The sequence below is a fragment of the Pelophylax lessonae genome (assembly GCF_965119305.1).
Source record: "Pelophylax lessonae genome assembly, chromosome: 10".
NCBI lineage: Eukaryota > Metazoa > Chordata > Amphibia > Anura > Ranidae > Pelophylax > Pelophylax lessonae.
The window spans coordinates 161,760,039-161,774,862 of NC_138777.1; the positions used below are offsets into that span (position 1 = coordinate 161,760,039).

Below are 14,824 nucleotides of genomic sequence, written 5' to 3' on the forward strand. Positions count from 1 at the left end.
CAGAGATGGAGGAGGGCGATTTCTCACAGGCCCTCCCCGCTATGAGCGGCACGCAACACTTCACTCCGAGGGGCACAGTGAGTACTAATCTGCTTCTCACCCCATCGCCAGCATCCACGGAGTCCCTGTTGGGACGAATGGCGGCGGATTGCTCACTGTCCCCGGCCTGTGACTTTCCTGCAACAAATCTGCATAGCCCTGGCCTACAGTACACCACTAAGCCTGACAATTTAAACCCAGATGACATTATCACTAAGATGTCGCACCTTCTGGATACAGGTCTTGCCCAAATTGCATCTAAGATCACATCTGACCTTAGGATTGATCTCCAGAACCTGGGATCGCGCATGGAAGCGATCGAAACTAAATTGGACATGACAGTAGCTAAAACTAATCAACATACCGTTCTGATCCAAACTTTACAAGACCAGTTGGATTCTGCCTTACTCAAAGTGGAGGACTTGGAAAACAGGTCTCGCAGGGAAAACTTCAGACTGAGAGGACTCCCGGACACGGTCACGGATATCCCCGCAGCCATCCATAGCCTGATCAGGGATCTCATCCCGGAGATACAAGACCACAAGCTTGAATTGGATAGAGCCCACAGGGCCTTAGGCCCTCCTAGAAAGGACGGTAGCCCGAAAGATGTGGTAGTTAAGCCACACTTTTATACTGTAAAGGAGGAAATCATCAAAAGGGCACGAAATGCCTCACAGCTCACCTGTCTTGGACATCAGGTTCAAATCTTTTCTGATATAGCTCCGTCTACCATTCAACGACGAAGGGCACTGAAACCACTTCTTACCGTCTTGACACAGAAAGAGATCAAGTATTGGTGGGCCTTTCCTTTTGCCCTGAAGTTTTCCCATAGAAATAAAACCTTCTCTTTCTCCAGCCTTCAGGAAGGTGAAAGACTGCTCCTTCATCTCAATATTCTCTCGCAGTCCCCGGAACAACAGAATCCGTCTACCAGCTCAGGAACTTCTAAACGCCCGAACCCGACGAGCCCTTTGACGCCTGTGTGGAACAGAGCTAAATTCAAGCGATCCAAGGAATGCAACCCCCCGTGAACTTCCCGGTCACTTCTTCACACTCTTCACTCATGAGGATGTACTCCTCCATGGTCACTTCTTCCCGAAGTCCATTTTCCACCTGGTGGCACCTGACTTGATGTAGCCTCATTTGGGTTGATATGCCGAGTTTTTTTTTTTTTTTTTTTTTTTTACTTTTTCTTCCGCAAAATATGTTATTTTTCAATGCGGGGTCAGGAACTCCCTCTGCAAAGACCGTTCTATGCTGAGATGTAGATTACTTCACCCTACTCCCTTATGGCATGTCTACAACCCTTCTCAATCCCATTCTGTTACAAATTATTGTTGTCTCTAAGCCTAGCTATATATTGTTTTGGCTCACCTTTTTATGAATGCATTAGTATTATTTGTAATGCTTCAGATGGGCGGGAGCCCTGTCGGAGTGGTCGGATGACGCCTCCACCTGTCACCGGGGAACTCGATATTTTGACCCTCCCTGTGTGACAGACCCCGTCACCCACATCAGGGGGACGGGACATTGTCTACTTGTTGGTTCGGATTGATGCAGACCACAATCCATTACCGAGAGTCCTTTTTGGACGTTGGTCTGCGACTCTTCTCTCTTTTTCCTTTTCTGATCTCTCTTCTCTGTTTCCCTGCAGCTGTGTGCCGGAGTGGCTCTACTCCATCTCGCATTATGTCAGGTTCCACTTCATCACGAATCAGCAATGGCCGTACTTTGAATACTACAGGTGGGGTAAGTGGTTTATCGTTCCATGGGCTTCTCTCTTTCAGCCATGATGTCTTCTTCTAAGGTTTCCACTCCACGTCTCCGCATAGCTACACATAACGCTCAGGGCCTCAATTCGCCCGTGAAGCGTAGGAAAGCATTTCAGGAACTACACCATAGGAAAATTGACGTTCTCATGCTTCAGGAAACTCATTTCCCGAAAACATATAAACCCAGATTTCTACATGCTAAGTTCCCCACTTTTTACCTAGCAAACGCTGAAACCAAAACACGTGGGGTAGCGGTTCTTTTCGCCAAGTCCTGCAGATTCACATGTTCTTTGGAATTAGCGGACGAAGGAGGTAGATTTCTGCTAGTCAAAGGTACAATTGATGGCCAATTATACTCTTTTGTATCTTACTATGCCCCAAATCATAATCAATTAAAATTTTTTCAGAATATGTTTAAGAAGCTCCTCCCTCATTTGGAGGGCCATATACTTTTTGGGGGAGACTCCAACACAGCATTTGATTTTAGCCTGGATAAATCCAGACCCCCGGGATCCCAGTCCATTAGACCCCCTAAGTACAGCCTGAAAATAGCCAAGTTGCTTCAACAAACTGGATTGGTAGATTGCTGGAGGGAATTCAATCCCACAACCAAAGACTATACTCACTTCTCTCACCCACATCAGACGTACGCACAAATCGACCACATTCTCATGTCTTCTTCTTTGCTGCCGTTTGTCCACTCCGCGTCCATTAAGGACGCAGTATGGTCGGATCACTCAATGGTAGTGACTACGATCTCCCGACCCCACCCCACTAATGCCACCTTCCACTGGAGACTTAATGAAGCTATGCTTAGCGAACCTTGCAGGGTAACCGAAATTGGAAAGGCTATCTCTGAATACTTTCTTCTCAACAATACAGGGGACACCTCCTCGGAGGTGCTGTGGGCGGCTCATAAATCCACCATTAGGGGCAAACTGATCCAAATGGCTTCTAAAATTAAACGAGATAGACGGGCACATATTGCCAATTTAGAACAGGACTATTCTGTCCTACTTGCCAAACACAAGGCTGACCCCTCTTCGGTTTCTACACGCGTATTGGATGAGGCCAGAGCTGCACTTAATCTGGCCCTCACCAGTTCGGCCGAAAAGTACCTGCGATGGCAGGGAGCCAAGTTCTACCACCACAGAGATAAAATAGGCTCCATGCTAGCGTCTAAACTGAAACCCCAAGTTCGTGCGACCCACATACCCAAGTTTTCTTTCCCAGGGGGCCACAGATCCCAAAACCCCAAACGTATACTTCCGGCCTTTGCAGATTTTTTCAGACAACTGTACTCCTCCGATAAGACAGGGGTTGATTCTAACCTAGACCATTTTCTCTCGGACCTCAATATTCCTACTATATCCTCTGACCATAGAGCCAGGCTTGATGAGCCTTTTACAGAATTTGAGGTCACAGAGGTTATCAAATCGCTTAAAGTGAACTCAGCACCTGGCCCAGACGGGTTCTCTAATTTATATTACAAAACTTTTCAAACGTACTTAACCCCCCACATGGTCAGATATTTTAACAATATACACTCAGGCAACCCACTGGATAAAAGACAGTAATTCAGCCTTCATCTCAGTAATCCCCAAGCCCGACAAAGACCCTGGTGAGGTAAGCAATTATAGACCAATATCCCTGATAAATAACGACTTAAAAATACTAACTAAAATCCTAGCTAATAGGTTATCCTCTTTTATAACTACATACATCCATAAGGACCAGGTGGGATTTATGCCAGGCAGGCAAGGTCCAGACCAAATTAGAAGGGCTGTGGATGTTATCACAGTTCTTCAATCAGGGTGGGACGGGTCGAGGCACCAGGAAGGACTGCTGCTTTCGGTGGACTTACAAAAAGCGTTCGATTCGGTGGAATGGCCATACCTTTTCGTGCTGCTAACCAAATGGGGATTCGGACGCAAATTCATGGGTATTATGCACTCCCTATATTCGACACCCACAGCTAAAGTTAGGTATCAGGGGTTTTACTCTGAACCTTTCCCTATCTCAAAAGGCACGAGACAGGGATGTCCTCTCTCACCTTTAATCTTTGCAATAGCTATAGAAACTTTGGCATTGGCAATCCGTGCGGATCCCAACATCAAAGGAGTCTTCTGCGGGCCATCTGAACACAAGTGTGCTCTATTTGCGGACGATCTTTTATTTGTCACATCCCCCACGACAACCCTCCCAAACATCTGTTCCTTACTAGACAATTTTGCGAAAATCTCGGGACTACAGGTGAATTTCGCTAAATCCTCCATTCTTAATGTCTCCGTCAATTCCCAGGAAACCCTTAGCCTCCAATCTTCTTTCAAGTTTAAGTGGAGTCTCATATCAAATATCTAGGCATAAACTTATCTTCCAGAATAGAACAACTCCATAAATTGAATTACACAGCAATCTATCAATCCTTGGGGAGAGAACTGGCGGAATGGTCTGCTCATAATCTATCCTGGCTGGGCAGAATTAACTCGATCAAGATGAATGTGCTTCCGAGATTATTATATCTTTTTAGAGCTTTGCCTATCCCTGTACTCAGGGATCAGCTGAAAAAATTTCAAAATACAGTAATGAAATTTATTTGGGGTAAATCGGGCCATAGGCTGCAACGCAAAGTACTATTTAGGCCACGAAAACAAGGGGGACTGGGAGTCCCGAACTTCTGGGCTTATTATCCGGCTGCGAGGCTAGCTCAACTCTCAATAGTATACTCGCGGTTTGAAAAACCAGATTGGGTTCAAATGGAGAGACAGGCGGTACCGACGTTTACATTGGACTTCCTTCTTTGGGTCCCTTCTAAATTAAGACCGCCTATCCTAGCTCCTACACTATCGGCTTCTTTTACACTCTGGGATTCCCTGAAAACTCTACCAGCCCTGATTTCCTCTCTTCAACCGCTCTCTCATATTTTCAACAACCCAAGATTCCCACCGGGTATGAACATCAAAGCATTTCAATGGTGGCTAGATAAGGGTCTATACCGTATAGGGCAATTCTTTACCTCTAGGGGCCCGTACTCCCTGACACATTGCTGTGATAAGCTAAAGATGCCTAAGTCGGAAACCTTCAGGTTTCACCAAATCCTTCACTTTTTACAATCAATTTCTGCAGGGATGGTTCCCCCAATGTCATTTACGGTATATGAGACGTGGTGCGGAAACTCGGAGGCACAAAGGGGTGGCATTTCCTTGATATACATGGCTCTAATGTCTGATGGATCTAAACTACCCTACATGGAAGCATGGGAAAAGGACCTGGCGGAGTCATGGGAGGCAGAGGAATGGGGACATATGTTTTTTCGCTCTTTTAAAGCGGAGTTCCACCCTGGATTTTTTTTTTTTTTTTTTTTTTTTTTTTAATACCCCCGGGACAGTCAGGGCTAGTGCATTCCACAATGGCTAGCCTCTGATCTGTCCCGGGTTGCACTTACCTGCAAGACGAAATACTTACCTTGCAAACGTCTTGTCCAGCGCTGCCATCTCAGATGTGGGCAGCTTGAAGCCAGCGCGTCCTCTTCAGCGTCTTCTTCCGCCTTCTGTGGTCCCACGATGCTCTGCGCCGGCCCCGACGTCACTTCCGGGTCGCGCGCGTCACCCCTCCACAGCTTCTGGGCATGCCCAGAAGCTGTTTAGAAGGGGATGACGCGCGCGACCCGGAACTGACGTCGGGGCCGGTGCAGGCGCAATGATTCCTGGGAGCTATGACGTCCAGCTCCCAGGAATCATTGCAGAGCCAGGAAGTGACGACGGGCCGCGGCCGAGGAAGGAGGAAGAAGGAAGTAAGGTAAGTATATTTTCTTCGCTACGAGGTAAGTAAAAAAAAAAAAAAATATGCGATTATCCATTTCTTTTTCAGGTGACCCGGAGCGAGAAGATGGAGGTAAGTATAAAAATAGGGTGGAACTCCACTTTAAAGGAATCAAAAACATATCCCTGATTGAGGCAAACATAAAAGTCTCAACTCGCTGGTACTTGGTGCCTACGAGACTTCATAAAATGTTTCCCTCTTCCTCTCCACTATGTTTCAGAGGCTGCCAGAGTCCGGGTAATATGCTCCACGTGTGGTGGGATTGTCCACAACTGAGAGGCACATGGAATAGAGTATTCCACATGATATCCAAAGTCATTGGACTCAGAATCCCAAGACAAGCCGCCATTGCATTACTAAACGCCAGAGTACCTAAAATACCCAAACATACGCAACAACTATTGTTTTTTGTTTTTCTGGGGACCAAAATGACAATTGCGGCAGCATGGAAGCAACGAACGGTGTCTATCAGAAAAATCAGAAATAAAATTACGTGGATCATGTCACAAGAAAAGATGGTAGCCAGCCTAACGGACACAGTTACTAAGTTTGAAAGGATCTGGGAACCATGGGCAGCCTATTTGGGAATATCATTTGTTCCGGGCCTGCCTTAAACTACCAATTCTGGGCGTGCCTCTCCGGTTCGCAGCTGCTTCCTCCCTCCCCTTCTTTTTCTTTCCCCCGCTCTTACCCACTCTCCTTCTTTTCTCTCTATCCCTCTCATTCTGAACTGGGTCGTTTAATCTTCACAAGTTTTTTTTGCCTGAGTTTGTCTACATGAATTCCACCCTCCTCTCCTGGATCTGCCCGGGGAGGGAGGGTCGTGGATGGGGTTTTGTAGTCTCCCTTTTTTTTGTTTTTTGTCTTATCCAGTTTCGGGACGTTTTAAGTCTTTTTGCTCAGGGTCTAGTCTGGACTTGATATATCCTGGATATTCCCTTTCTTTGGATTACCTTTTATGATCATAGCCAGTATCCTAATTCTTGGAAATGTTATGGTTTGATGTCCTGTTGCTAGAGCAATTCAAGCATTCCGAATGTTTTCAGAACCCTTCTCACATGTTATTGTAGTTTGTAACCCAGTTCATATCTGCTATGCTTGTTGTTGTATTTGTTGTGTTCTTGTTCTTATTACAACAAAATAAAATTTTTGAAAGAAAAAAAAAAACGTTATCGCTCAATCACTAATACACATTGGTCGATACAGTTCTTCATGTGAATTTACAGAAAGATCCATGGGAAGCAATTTTACATAAAACCGATTGCTGATGTTACCCATCGGAAATGCACTTTAATTACTCCTATTTTTATTGCGACGAAGCAAACCATAGCGCAGTCCTGAAAAACGCCACTTCTTAGCTTTGAAGAGGTTAAAAATCAGGTTCATGGCACGCCCACTGATGAAAGTTTGACGGTGATCCTTGAGGACAAGTATGACAAATTCCAACAGACTTGGCAACCCTGGATAGACCAGTTCCCACCTTCTCAATTGACCTCCCGATTTCTAGAATTGCGAGCTTCTAAGTGGTCCAGCCTCAAACCCCTGGGGTCCCCAATTCCCTCCTTTGTTTCTGATCTCTATGTGCTTTCTTCCTATTTTGTCAAGCTCCAGCAGGCTCTGGCTGAAAAGTGAATATAATATATATATATATATATATATATATATATATATATATATATATATATATATATATATATATATATATATATATATATATATATATATATATATATATATATATATATATATATATATATATACACACATACACATATCACATGTTTTTTTAAATTCATGCCAGGCCTCCTGCTCATATCTGCCATTTAGATCACAGATGGGTTAGGACACCAGAGGTATGAATTGTATGAGATTGTTTGAATTGCCTGGAGGTTGTCCTCTTCGCACTTTTTGCACACAAAGGACAACTTACTCTTACAAATTGCTGCTCTGCAGATCTTGCTTTTTTCATGTTTGTGTATAGTATAAGGCTGTTGCCGCTCTCACTTTGTATTTGGGGAGCATTATTTGCATAAGATGCATTGATATTCTATGGCTACTCATTGTTATTATACCTTTTTTTTTTTTTTGCCTTATCTTTCTTATTGTATTGGAATAAAAAAAATTACAAAAATACAAAGGGGGTAGGTGGAGAAATGCAGATGCAGATCCCTGAACAGAGCCTCCTGTCACAAGTTTCCAAGTAGCATGTTTCCTCCAGATGGAGGAAACACAATAACTGATTAGTGCTCTTTTGCTTATGTGCCATCCTAGAAGAGGACTTGGGAAATTGTGAATTCCCTTGTCAACTACATATATTGCAAGAGCTGAACCACTTAGATTTTACCTCCTAATGACCAGGCCATTTTTTGCAATACAGCACTGCGTTACTTTAACTAACAATTGCGCAGCCGTGTGACGCTGTATATATTATGATGGATGTCCTCTCTCCCCCCCCCCCCCCCCAAATAGAGCTTTATTTTGGTGGTATTTGATTATCTCTGCGTTTTTTTATTTTTTGCGCTATATAAAAAAAAAAAAAAAAAAAAAAAAAAACACAACACACACAATATTTTTTACTTTCTGCTATAAAAAACTCCCAATAAAAAAAAAAAAAGTAAATCAAAATGTTCATCAATTTAGGCCAATATGTATTCTGCCACATATTTTTGGGGAAAAAATTCCAATAAGTGTATATTGATTAGTTTGCACAAAAGTTATCGAGTCTAAAAACTAGGGGATAGATTTATGCAATTTTCATTTATTTTTAATTTTTTTTACTAGTAATGGTGGCGATCAGCGAATTTTAGCGGGACTGCGACATTGCGGCGGACAGATCGGACACCTGACACTTTTGAGGGGGACAGGGACACTAAAACAGTAGTCAGTGCTAAAAAAAATGCACTGTTACTGTACTAATGACACTGGCAGGGACAGTGTTAACACCAGGGGGGAATCAAAGGGTTGAGTGTGCTTCTAGGGGGTGCTTTCTAACTGTATGGGGGTGATCAACTCACTGGATGAACACAGAGACCTGTGTTCCTAAATAGGAGGAACACAAAATCCCTGTGTTCGCCGGTGACAGAACAGCGGTTTGCCTTGTTTATATAGGCAGACTGCCATGCTATCTCCATGGAGAGCGATCGCGGGTGGCCGGCGGACAGTGTCCGAAGGAACTGCCGATTGGCTCCCCCTCTGGCCAAGCGGCGTGTGTGCATGCGCCCCCACTATCTGTTACACAAAGCGACGTACAGGTACATTGTTTTCCCGTAATAGAGCCAACTTGCCACAGTAAAACTACGACAGCTGGTCGGCAAGTGGTTAAACATCTTTGCAAATTCCGATTGCTACCATGTGTACTAACTTCCACATGAACTCTGCTTCTTTCAACCTTTTACTTCCCTAAGTAGAAGGGTCTTCCTGCTACACTCTCAGTGCTGCATTGAAAGAAAACTGCCTAGAACAGCAGCAAGTCAATCGCATAAGCAAAAAAATTAAAAATTAAATTTGTGGGGAAATCCACCACCAACATTACTAAATACCCCCATACAAAGAAGACAGTTTGTTCACAAAATCAAAAGCTGTTTGAAGACTTAACTAGACGTGTAATTTTTATACATCTCATTTCTGTGACGGAACCTCTTTGGCACCCCGCTTGGGTGCTTCCTTCTGCCAAACAGTGCCTCCTGCCCCCCAAACCGTTATGAGCAGACCAAGAGCTATTACCAACCCTTTTTACGCCAAACATTGTAAACCGACAAGATTTTGGGATACCAAAAGGAATAACTGTTTATTGAAACTCCGACACAGTTTATACCTCATAGGAGGACGTATGACGATGCAAACTTCTAACACAAATCCAATTAACAACAATGATCTTAAACAGTACATTAAACAGTAAGTTAATCAACAATCATAATATCCCACAATAGTTTGGTAACAAGTTAAAGTGGTTACAATATTAATCTCATCCACAAGAGATGATCAGACAGACAGAAACAATAGAACAATGGGAAATACCTACTTAACAAAACACAAATCCCACCTTAGGACTATCTAGCAACAGTCTATGAGACAAAGTCCTACGTTAGTCAGTCAAAGTGAACCCACATAGGTGGTCAACCTGATTTCCAATTTTAGCAGCAGGGAAGGGTTGTCGTCAGTAGGTGTGGGACAGAGGTCATAAACCCTGTCTGGCTGCCAGTTCTTCAGCTGGGTGGCCTTTACCGTTCCAGGGTTCGGTCTGCTGCTTGGGAGAGGGGCCGATAGGCTCCCGGAAGACACAGAGACACTGTAGATGCTAGGCAGAGGCCAGCAGTGCTCTGCCCTGTGGCTAGCGCTTCAGCTGGGTGGTCTTTACCGTTCCGGGGCTTGGTCTGCTGCTGGGAGGAGGGGCTGACTGCTCCAGGACCCTGAAGCCATGAAAACAAGAGGTGCTAGGCAGAGGCCAGCGGCGCTCTGCCCTGTTGCCATTGCTTCAGCTGGGTGGTCTCTACCATTCTAGGGCTGGGTCTGCTGCTGGGGAGAGGGGCCAACTTCCCCGGCTCCTTGGAACTGCACAATTGTTGCTGGAACTGAGCAGAGGTCTGTAGCACTCTGCCCTGACACCAGCGCTTCTGCTGAGGACCCCACACCATCCGCTCCAGCTAACTGTTAGTGAGGGAGGCCGGCTCCCTCCACTAGCAGCCTGTGGAGCTGTCTGCCACTGGGGAGATGAGACGGTCGCTCCATCTCCCAGACTCCAGTTGTGGAGCGAGGAAGACTTCCTTCGCTTTTGAGTCCCTACCACCTTCTCTCCCTGGATTCTGGTCGGCTGGTGGGAAGTGACCGCCACCTTCTCACCCTTGGCCTCCAGAACTGCCATGGGTGTGGGGCAGAGGTCTGTACCACTTTTCACTGATGCCAGCGCTTTAGTTGGGAAAGTTTGTTGTAACTCAACTGGGACATGGGATTTCCTGTCAGCAGCACCTGTGGTGTGGGAAAAAGGCCAGCTGCCTCTATCAAAGAGGCTCAAACTGCTGTTGGTGAAGGGCAGAGCTCTTCTGCTGTGAAGTAAACTGAAAAGTCGGTGGGCTTGCACAAATTCTCCAGGGTCACCGATTGTTGCAGGTCAGCAGTGCTGGTGGTTGACTGGGATGTTCCTCCTCAGCAGAAAAAAAAAAGTCTATTAAATCCACGCTGTCTGGCCCTAGTAGCTGGGAATAGGAGATTCACCATCTCTTCTCCCTGGATCCCCAGAGCCACTGAGGGTGCTGGGCAGAGTTTGGCAATATTCTGCGCCAATGGCAGCACTTCAGGACAGGCGCATTCTTCCATCCAAGCTCGTCCTGTGCAGAAACAGGTTTGTCAAGGTGAGTCAGCACTTGCTGCATCCACCATAAGCGTTTCGCTTGCTTAGCTTCAGGTGGAGGTGAGCAACGCACACTGTTATTCTGCCTCATTGCCAACACTTAAGCCAAGATTTCAGAGCTGTCGGCTGGAACTTCCTGATAGTCCCATGTAAAGGGAGCCAAGCCCTGCTGCTGAACAGAGTCTAGCAGCAGTCTGTAGGCGATCTCCAGCTCCAAATCTTTGTGACCAGAGCACTTTTAAGACTTTCAGCCTCCGGTCTCTGTACTCCATGCTTTACGCCAAACGCCACTCCAGATCGCTCCTAAAGTCAGGGTCCTTGGACAGCCTCAAGTATAACAGCCCCAGGTCACAGTAGCCAAAGCCTTCTGTCAGGCGGTATTCCGCTGTCCACGGGCACACTTGGGAAACATGCCAGCAGAGGGCTCTGTAGCTCTCGTCCAGCCAAATCTCTGCCTGGACCAGCCTGCTATCCACTTCTTGTGCGGTTGTTTTCCCAACAACAGCATTCGCACTTCGTACTGTGACCAGTACCTTTCCTCGATGGAGGGGAGAATTATTCTCTGGTGGCGCAGCTCATGGGCTAGTGCTTCCTTCCAGAGTTGCCGGCAGACAGAGTCATACCATCCCAGCAGGACCTGCATTAACACTGGTCCCCTGTGCTGTATCCGCATCTCTCGCAGCCTCCTTCCAAATTCCTCTTTCATAGTAGCTGGTATCTGTACCTTTCCTTTTTTGCTATCCGAACCTTGGATCATGGTGGTGGTTTGGATATCCTAGACTGCAGAAAGCATCCCACAGCTTGCCACCAAATGTGACAGAACTGCTTTGGCACCCCGCTTGGGTTCTTTCTTCCGCCAAACAGTGCCTCCTGCCCTCCAAACCACTCCGAGCAGACCGAGAGCTAACACCAGCCCTTTTTACCCCAAACATCGTACACAGACAAGAAGCTGGGATAGAACCAATTAAATAACAAACATGTTATACTTACCTGCCCTGTTGCAGATCCTCTTCTCAGGTTCTTCTTCTGTGATCCTGACCACTCCCTCCTGTTGCATGCCCCCACAGCAAGCAGCTGGCTATGGAGGCGCCCAAGCAGAGTCATAGCTCCCTGTGTCCACAGACCCGGAGCCCCAAACTGGCATAGAATGCATTAAGATTAAAAACCTTCTGACTTTACAATCACTTTAATAATATACACATAACAAACCCCACCCTACCTCTGACTATCCAGCAACAGTCTAAGAGATAAAATCCTACAATATTCCAGCAGTCTGAAAATGTAGAAATGACTGTATATGTTATACATTTAACAACAGTGGAGTTACTATTTGGAGTGAAAGCTCAAACCAAATATAGTATGAGAAGTGAATTATTCTTCCATAGATTATCCTTGTTGTTGGTAATCCCATTGGGAAAGTTTTTTGGGGATCACTTCCCTATAAAAAAGGACCCATCAAGACAAACACTTTTTTTCAATAAAGATTCTAAATGAGGAAAGTCAGCCAAATAAGGAGAATAGGCAGAATTAAAGGTTCGTTCACACTAGTGTGGTGACATTTTTTTCCCCACTGGAAGAACACCAGTCACCATTAGGGCACACCAGTCACCATTAGGGCACAGAGGACACAAATGTTTTCGAAGTGTGCTGCTCCCACATATGCATTGCAGGCTACTGTGAAGAAAATGCAGATGTGTGCGCACAGGAAGGCACCACATGTCACTGCACAGCAACGCAATGCACCGAGCCGCTGTACGGTGACATAAAGTGTCACTTTGTGCATTTCACATAAGGTTGCAAATGCAAAAAAAAAAAAAAAGAAAAAAAGAAGGGGGAACTGTGTGATATAGTAAAAAGCACTTCACACCGCCCTCTCACCGTGGCTCACAGCAGCAAAAACGGACGCTGCCCATCCACTATTTTAGTGGATTAGTGTGTGGGCTGTGTGAACAAGGCCTATAAAAAAAAAAAAAAAAAAAAAAACCTTGACGGAAGATCTCACATTTCTCTACATTCTGGGGGGGGGGGGAACCTTTTTTTGGCTGCAGACTTAATTCTATATGAAGAAATTTTATCAAAGTCATCTCTGACGCCCCTATTCCTGGCTCAAGTTAATTTACAATATTTACAATCACTATCGATTTGTAGTCATTACAAACCTGTGCGTGAAGCACCTTTTTCAACGCCAGCAGCAGCTTTGAGGAAGTAAGATGTAGGTGGCAGTCCAATCTTCAATTGGTATGTTCGATCAGGCTAAAAAAAAAAAAAAAAAAAAAAAAAAAAAGTAAAAAAATTTCCATACACAAAATATCTTAAAATTGATTTTAAACCTAAAAATGTATTTTTAAATAACAAACATGTTATACTTACTTGCTCTGTGCAATGGTTTTGCACAGAGCAACCCCGATCCTCCTCTTTTGGGGTTCCCCAGCTGGTTCTCCTGGCTTCTCCTGAGGAGGGAGAAAGGAGGGGCTGCTGCTCTCAGGCACATTGCTGGATCAAAAATCGAGCTTACAGTATCTCACAAAAATTAGTACACCCCTCACATTTTTGTAAATATATTATATCTTTTCATGTGACAATACGGAAGAAAAATACATATTGCTACAAACGTAAAGTAGTGAGTGTACAGCTTGTAATACAGTGTAAAATTTGCTGTCCCCTCATAAAACTCACACAGCAAAAATGTCTAAACCACTAGCAACAAAAGGGAGTACACCCCTAAGTTAAAACGTCCAAATTTGGGCCAAAGTGTCAATATTTTGTATGGCTACCATTATTCTCCAGAACTGCTTTAACCCTCTTATGCATGGGGGGGGGGGGGGGGGGGTTCACCAGAGCTTCACAGGTTGCCACTCAAGTCCTCTTCCAGTCCTCCATGATGGCATCATGGAACTGGTGGACGTTAGAGACCTTGCGCTCCTTCACCTTCAGTTTTAGGATGCCCCACAGATGCTCAATAGGGTTTATGTCTGGAGATATGCTTGGCCAATCCATCGCCTTTACCCTCAGCTTCTTTAGCAAGGCAGTGATCGTCTTGGAGGTATGTTTGGGGTCGTTGAGTTGTAATACTGCCCTGCGGCCCAGTCTCCGAAGGGAGGGGGATCATGCTCTGCTTCAGTATGTCACAGTACATGTTGGCATTCATGGTTCCCTCAATAAACTGTGGCTCCCCAGTGACGGCAGCACTCATGGTGCCCCAGACCATGACACTCCCACCACCATGCTTGACTGTAGACAAGACACACTTGTCTTTGTACTTCTCACCTGGTTGCCGCTGCACACGCCTGACACCATCTGAACCAAATAAGTTTATCCCTGCCTCATCAGACCACAGGACATGGTTCCAGTAATCCATGTTCTTAGTCTGCTTGCCTTCAGCAAACTGCTTGCGGGCTTTCTTGTGCATCATCTTTAGAAGAGGCTTCCTTCTGGGACAACAGCCATGCAGACTAATTTGATGCAGTGTGCGACGTATGGTCCGAGCACTGTCAGGCTGACCTCCCACCCCTTCAACCTCTGCAGCAATGCTGGCAGCACTCATACGTTTTTTTCTCAAAGACAACCTCTGGATATGACGCTGAGCACGCGCGCTCAACTTCTTTGGTTGACCATGGCGAGGCCTGTTCTGAGTGGAACCTGTCCTGTTAAATCGCTGTATGGCCTTGGCCATCGTACTGCAGCTCAGTTTCAGGGTCTTGGCAATCTTCCTATAGCCTAGGCTATCTTTATGTAGAGCAACAATTCCTTTTTCAGATCCTCAGAGAGTTCTTTGCCATGAGGTGCCATGTTGAACTTCCAGTGACCAGTATGAGACAGTGAGAGCAATAACACCAAATTTAAC

The 14,824-nt window shown here is 45.4% G+C and overlaps 1 protein-coding gene across 1 annotated transcript in view; it reads right to left on the reverse strand.

Moving 5' to 3' along the window:
* The window catches only part of MRPL11 (mitochondrial ribosomal protein L11), a 59,189-nt gene that overhangs the window by 16,016 nt on the left and 28,349 nt on the right, over positions 1 to 14,824 (reverse strand). Inside the window, exon 4 of the mRNA XM_082269740.1 lies at positions 13,140 to 13,233. Within this exon, the coding sequence (XP_082125866.1) occupies positions 13,140 to 13,233 (94 nt within the window). The remainder of the gene's footprint in view (positions 1 to 13,139; positions 13,234 to 14,824) is intronic.